The sequence below is a fragment of the Centroberyx gerrardi genome, unplaced genomic scaffold (genome assembly GCF_048128805.1).
Source record: "Centroberyx gerrardi isolate f3 unplaced genomic scaffold, fCenGer3.hap1.cur.20231027 Scaffold_90, whole genome shotgun sequence".
Taxonomy (NCBI): domain Eukaryota; kingdom Metazoa; phylum Chordata; class Actinopteri; order Beryciformes; family Berycidae; genus Centroberyx; species Centroberyx gerrardi.
Genome location: NW_027605226.1, coordinates 64,946 through 72,449, shown reverse-complemented (window position 1 = coordinate 72,449; position 7,504 = coordinate 64,946). Strand labels below are relative to the sequence as shown.

Here is a 7,504-nt window from a genome sequence, read left to right as displayed (position 1 = left end):
GTAGATCCATTCAGTAACGTTCTCAGTAAAAGTGAATAGTGTGATAAGGTGGATTTGGTTCCTGTGACACAGTAAACTGTCTTGTCTTTAGCCCTAGTCTCTACTCCAAAACACTCAGTCTGCAGTCTTTACATTAACAAGCTGTCTGGAAGCTTCTGTCGGCTCTATGCTGACGACTCTCTCGTGTTTCTGCTAAAACACCGAGTGAGGCAGCTGAGGCAGAATGGAGTTTCAGTGGCTTCACCAAAATAATATCAGTCTGAACCTGAAGAAGACTCTCTGTGCTTTTCCATCAAAATCAATACAATCAGAAAAACTGAGTAACAATACAGGCAGAAGACACTGAGATGGTTCATGAATTAAAATGTTTAGGCGTAGCTTTAGACTCCAGACTCAAACATGTCAAAAAGATCTCAAAGACAGTAAAAAACAATCTGAATTGCTTCAAACTAATTAGACAGCACAGACCAGTCAGAGCAGCCCAGTCAGTATTTATGATTTCAGTGATTAGCTAGCATAGCCAAGCAGAGTAATGTCTGCAAGCTAGGCTAACGTTAGCTACGTTAGCCTAGCTTGTTCATGTGAATCTAATTGCCGCCCTAAAAAACACGTCCGTACGCAGCAGGATGGTGTTTTAAACATGTAGCTCAACGGTTGGTTCCGGTTTACAACATTGTCAAGTCAAGAAAGCAGACAGGTGAGTTCCACAGACTTGTTCTCTCACACCGCTGAACCAGTCTCTGGTCTCTGGTCTCTGGTCTGTCGTTTGCTCTGTTCCTGATTAAAGCCAGAAACCAAACTACAGCCTGGAGGAGGAGGCTGACAGACGATCTGCAGCTCAGAAACCAGAGGCAGGCTGCAAATAAAAACCACGCTGCAACAAGGAAAACTATATTAACAAACACACAACAAATACAGAAATGACTTCAGCTGCGGTCGTTGAACGATAGTTCGATATTTTTTTTCAATTCACCCAAAACTTGGCAAAAGAACTAATATAATGTATAGTATAATAACTGTATTCAGTCTTATTGTTTATCTTACAGCTTCAGTAGCAGTTGGTTCCGCTGCTGTTTGATCACAGCAAACATTTCCACAATTTGGTCAATCCTCTTATGTGGTCCGGCCGCAATTTAAAGCTGTAATAAGTCAAATTTTCCGACCACTAGAGGCTGACAGAGACGGCAACACATTTGTAATTTACACACAGCAAAGCCACTGCAGTACGGAGGCCTACCAAGGACAAACATTGCAAAGCAGCGTGCATAAATGCTAACAGCTAAGCTAACTGTACCTGCTAAGAAGTCTTACTGGTTACCAGTCTCACTTTGACTGATCTTTCTCCTGCTGAAGGTCACATGACCCACAATGACAAGTGAAGAGGCAGGTAGCAATTTACTAGTTTAACAAGTTTACCAGTTTAACATGTTTATTAGTTTAACACGTTTACCAGTTTAACAAGTTTACCAGTTTAACACGTTTACCAGTTTAACAAGTTAACTAGTTTAACAAGTTGACTAGTTTAACAAGTTTACTAACTCACTTCATTGATTCTGCCATTATGAGAGTTTTTTCAGGGATGGGAGGGGGAAAGTGCTTTTAAACAGCGAGGGAGGAGACGAGCTAGTTTAAAAAAATGGGAGGAGCTTCGTTCAGGAGCAGAATCTGACAACAAGCTTTAGAAAAGAAGAGAAAACAGCAACACAGCTGGATACTGGTTTATATCATTATGTCTCACAGCACACAGCACACATTAGCTTCAGGATTGGTTAGAAGTCTGATATCACTTACTGCAGGTTTAAGTCAATTGTTTTTGTATTTCTTGTGTGTTTGGTTAATGTAGTGTTCCTTGGTTGCAGTGTATTTATGTAGCGCAGAACACAAAGACATTTTAAAAGCAGAACTGCATTTCTGTTTTCAGCAGCATAAAGCAACTGAGCTTCACAAGGCAAATATATATATACATACATATATATATATATATACATGTATATGTATATATATATATATACACATATATATATATATATATATATATATACACATATATATATATATATATATATATATATATATATACAAGCTACACAACAAGCATGCTGTTTAAAATGTAATAAAAGTTACTGATGGTTAACACTGTTTCCTGCAGGTTTAAAATCTGGAGCAGACTTTCATCCAAACCTTCCAGAACATGAAGCTGTCACTGTGTGTGTGCTTGCTTGTATGCAAGGTGTGTGTGTGTGTGTGTGTGTGTGTGTGTGTGTGTGTGTGTGTTATGAGGACACTGCCAGTGTCCAGGGAGACCTGCTGTTGCCATGGCAGCCGGTGTTCTTAACGAGCTGTTCTGTTCTGTTCTGTTCCCTCCCCCCGCTAATTAGATTGGTCCTGTGTGTGTGTGTGTGTGTGTGTGTGTGTGTGTGTGTGTGTGTGAGAGAGAGAGAGAGAGAGAGAGAGAAAGAGAGATATTACCAACGATTATGATGGTGGCACGCTGTGTGTGTTTTGTGTTTATGAGAGAGGGAGTGTGTGTGTGTGTGTGTGTGTGTGTGTGTGTGTGTGTGTGTGAGTGAGGGGAGGGCTAGAAAGGAAGAAACAGCAGAGACAGAAGGTAGGAGTGAGAGAGTGAAAAAGAGAGAGTGATGAAGCAAGATAGAGAGAAAAGGAGAAAAGGAGAGAGATAACAGAGACAGACAGATTATTGATCTGGATAAAAACCTCCAGACAGAAACATCAGTAGAATCTGAACAGCCTGCTGTCTGAAACGCTGCTGGGTCAAAAGTCTAATTAATAATAAAATGACAATAATAATGCAATAAAACACATCAGGCTGGTAAAGCTTCCTGAAAACACTGATTCAGATAAACAAAATGAATAAAATAATAATAATAAGAAGAAGAAAGCAGCTGTGAGGTTTGAACAGAAACAGCAGTTCAGTCTTTATTTGCTCTTTTGTTTTACATTTACTTTTCATTTGTAGTTCGGTCGATCTTCATCTCCCTTTTTATCATGTGCAGCTCTTTGTAACAGTGTGTTTTAAAAAGAGCTGTTCAATAAAATCAGATTTTACTGACAGTGTGATCAGATCAGATCACAGTAACAGCAGAGTCCAGGATCCAGAGTCCAGGATCCAGAGTCCAGGATCCAGAGTCCAGAGTCTAGCTGCTGTCACAGTTAAGTGTCAGAAACATTTCACCTGCTGTCTGCAGCAGTTTGTGACTAAAACAAGACAAATTGTATTTCTATAAGAGTTTTCAGGATGCTTTATAAAAACAACAGAGTGATGAAGCAGCTGAAATATACTTGTAATAATAAATATAATAAATATATTTATTATGTGATGAAATGCCCCGGGATCAGCAGGGCATGATGGGATATCAGCGTCCTGCTATGTGTTCAGGTTCAGTAGGAAAAACCTCCAGACCTGAAACCTGATGCACCAAACTATATTAATCATGATAATAACAAATCCAGCTGATAATATTAAAACTGTTCTGCACCAACAGGATCAAACACATTGTCATTTCATGTAAAAACAGAATCCATGAGATAGACAGAAGGATGGATAGATAGATAGATAGATAGATAGATAGATAGATAGATAGATAGATAGATAGATAGATAGATAGATAATGTGACTCTCAGCAGGACAGTTATTATGTTTCATGATGGTTTCTGTTGATCTGTTGAGTTTTGTCTCAAACTGGACCGGTCTGGTCTCAGGTCTGACTGCAGACTGTTCAGGTCTACAGCAGCAGGTTTTCAGGCTGTTTGCTTTGTGTTGAAGTCAATCAGCTTTTCTCATTTCCTGAAAAGTGTTTTTGTTTGTCTGAGAACAGAAAACTGCTTCAGACCTTCGAGCATTAACCTGACAGACAGAGAGATATGAGACTAATATCAGCAGAAGAGAAGGAGAGAGGGAGGGGAGGAGAGAGAGGAAGAGGAGGAAGAGAAGGAGAAAGGAGGAGGAGAGAGAAAGAGTGAGGAAGAGGAGGAGAGACAAAGGAGAGAGGAGGAGGAGGAGAGAAAGAGATGAAGAGAAGGAGAGACGAAGGAGGAGGAGGAAGAAACAATCAGTCTTTTTCAAGCTAATGAGCCTGTTGTCCTCAGAGGAGCAATAACTCTGTCTCTCTTACGCACACACACACACATTCGCACACACACACACACACACACGCACACACACACACACAGCCTGTCGCAGTATAAAAGCAGCATCCTGAACAGAAACCTGCAGGAATCAGTTTTCTGACGCAGAAACAGACGATGAAACAAAGTGAAGCTGAAATCTGTTTTGGAGGAAAAACTGTTTCCAGGTCAGTTTCCCCTCTGTCTCAGGGTCAGAGGGAAGTTCTCCATGTTCTCCATGTTCTCCATGATGTTCTGCAGATAAATGTAGTTCAGTTTAAAGTTAAATTGAATGAGTTAAACTGAATGAATGTGAAGACTAAGTCGTCACAATCCTGGACTCTGATTGGCCGATGAGGTTTTGAAACAGCCATAGAGAGACAAACATGACATCATTCCCATCATGCCTCTGGTTTCTTCCCCTCTGTCAGTATGGAGGTTCCTTCATGTCAGCAAACTAAAAAGCATTTGGCTTTGATTTTGAAATATGTTGTAGGAAGCATCAACACATCTCAAAAATCCATTCAGTATTATTTACATGAACGACAAAATTAGTTACTGAACTACATTACCCAGCATGCTTTTAGCTAGCTGGAATGTTCCATCTCCAAAGAGCTTCACAGCTCCAGAGACAAAGTGTCTTCAGATCCTCATGAGGCTGAACTCAGACTTTAGCTTCAGTCTGTTGGACTTCTGCATCCAGACAAAGTCTGTTCTGGAAGTTTCTACTCCTAAAATAACAGAAACATGCAAATCATCTAAAATCTTCTGCTGCGTAGAGAGAGAGAAGCTCGACTCCATTCGTTGTTTTGTTTGCAGAAGACAGAAAATCACGTTAGCTACTTAGCTGCTAACAGGAAGACTTCAGCTTCACTTCTGCTTCAGCTCACTTGACTTAACATAATCACATTTTAACGAAGTCTTCATGAAACATCTCTGATCAGATTTGGACAGAAACAGGAAAAGGTGAATCATGTTACACGAAACCTTTAATGTCATTTACTGACAGTGAAGCAGGAAGAGTCTGTTCCTCTGCTCCACATGTTCTCAGTTCTCTGTCTGTGTGTTCCAGCAGGAGGGAGAGGAACGTCAGGTTCTCTCTAAAGGTTCTCTACAGAACCATGACGGGTTCTGCTGTGGCAGCTAACGGCCCAAAGAACCTCCTAGAACCTTTCCATTAGCCACCTCTTTTTTTTCCCCTCATGTTTTCTCTTGTTTTTAAACTGCAAAATAAAGAAAAAGAAAGAAAGAACTACACACACACACACACACACACACACACACACACACAGAGACCTAACCAGCATATTATAGTCTGGTTGCCATGGGTTACCGTCTCCTGTCGCTATGGTGACTCTGGAGGTGAAACTGATGTTCCCTCTGTCACAGCTGTTGCCTAGCGATGGCACGTCCAGTCCCCCCCCCCCCCCCCCCCCCCCCCCCCCCCCCCCACACACACACACACACACACACACACACACTCCCTCTCTCTCTCTCTCTCTCTCTGTTGCCAAATCACAGATAAGATAAGAGACAAATAAAGGAGAGAGAGAAGCATCTGTCGGATCAATAAAAGGTATAAAAGCTGAAGATCAGATTCTGATCAAATGAACAGAGAAACAGCAGCGTGTTCGTATGAATCCGGTCATGTATGATGTCATGTATGATGTCATGTATGATGTCATATCATACAGTCCACATGTAGAAGATTAAAGCAGCTAAACACAGGTTTGTCTCTCTCTCTCTGTTTCTGTCTCTCTCCCTCTTTCTCTCTCTTTCTCTCTTTCTCTCTCTGTCTCTCTGTCTCTGTTTCTTTCTCTCTCTTTCTCTCTCTTTCTCTCTTTCTCTCTTTCTCTCTCTGTCTCTCTGTTTCTTTCTCTCTCTCTCTGTTTCTGTCTCTCTCCCTCTTTCTCTCTCTTTCTCTCTTTCTCTCTCTGTCTCTCTGTCTCTCTGTTTCTTTCTCTCTCTTTCTCTCTCTTTCTCTCTTTCTCTCTTTCTCTCTCTGTCTCTCTGTTTCTTTCTCTCTCTCTCTCTGTCTCTCTCTCTCTCTCATTTTACTTCTTTCCCTTTGACATTTCAGACTGTGATGTAACAGTGTTTACCATAGATAGACTGATAGAGAGACAAACAGATAGATAGATAGATAGATAGATAGATAGATAGCTAGTCAGATAGATAGATAGATAGATAGATAGATAGATAGATAGATAGTCAGATAGATAGATAGCTAGTCAGATAGATAGATAGATAGATAGATAGATAGATAGATAGATAGATAGATAGATAGATAGATGGCAGAGCTGATATCATTCTGCATGACTGAGTATCTGGTTACCGTGGTTACACAACACCATGATGACTCACACACACACACAGACACACAACATGCATGTTGGTGTACCAAAACACACACACACACACACACACACACACACACACACACACACACACACACACAGCGGGCCTACCTGGGCGGTGTGGATCAGAGCGGCGCTCAGCAGCAGCAGGCAGAGACTCGCCATTCTGACCGGGGCGATCGACACACACACACACACACACACCTCCGTCTGATCTGATCACACACACTACAGTGGAGAGAGAGAGAGAGAGAAAAAGAGAGCGAGAAAGGGAGGGAGGAGCTACAGCAATGAGGAAGAAGAGAGAGGGAGGGAGGAAGAGAGGGAGGAGCTATAGGATGAGAGAGGAGAGAGGGAGGAGCGATGACGGATGGGAGAGGGAGGAGGAGGGAGAGAGGATGGAAAGAGAGGAGGAAGCGGAGGAGGAGAGAAGGAGGGAGGAGCTACAGAGAGGAGGAAGGAGAAAGGGAGGAGGGAGGAGAGAATAGATACATAGATGAGTAAGGAGAGAGAGGGAGGTGATGAGGGGAGGAGGGAAAGATGGAGGTGAGAAGATACTGAAGGGCAAATGATGTGTGTGTGTGTGTGTGTGTGTGTGTGTGTGTGTGTGTAATACCCAGTAGAGCCTCAAGGTGGCGTGTCAGGTCTGCTGACACATTTATTAATTTATTCACTCTTTCATTCGTTTTTTAAAGGATTTGTTCTCCATTCTTTTCTTCATTCACTGATTCACTCATGTTTGTTAGATCATGTGTTTGTTAGATCATGTGTTTGTTAGATCATGTGTTTGTTAGTTCATGTTTGTTAGATCATGTGTTTGTTAGATCATGTTTGTTAGATCATGTGTTTGTTAGATCATGTGTTTGTTAGATCATGTTTGTTAGATCATGTGTTTGTTAGATCATGTTTGTTAGATCATGTGTTTGTTAGATCATGTTTGTTAGATCATGTGTTTGTTAGATCATGTGTTTGTTAGATCATGTTTGTTAGATCATGTGTTTGTTAGATCATGTTTGTTAGTT

The 7,504-nt window shown here is 41.3% G+C and overlaps 1 protein-coding gene across 1 annotated transcript in view; it reads right to left on the bottom strand.

The window, feature by feature from the left end:
- pcsk1nl (proprotein convertase subtilisin/kexin type 1 inhibitor, like) overlaps positions 1-6,674 on the bottom strand; it is a 13,684-nt gene extending 7,010 nt beyond the window's left edge. The window contains exon 1 of the mRNA XM_078282364.1: positions 6,594-6,674. Within this exon, the coding sequence (XP_078138490.1) occupies positions 6,594-6,647 (54 nt within the window). The 5' untranslated portion in view covers positions 6,648-6,674. The remainder of the gene's footprint in view (positions 1-6,593) is intronic.
- Positions 6,675-7,504: the final 830 nt, after the last annotated feature.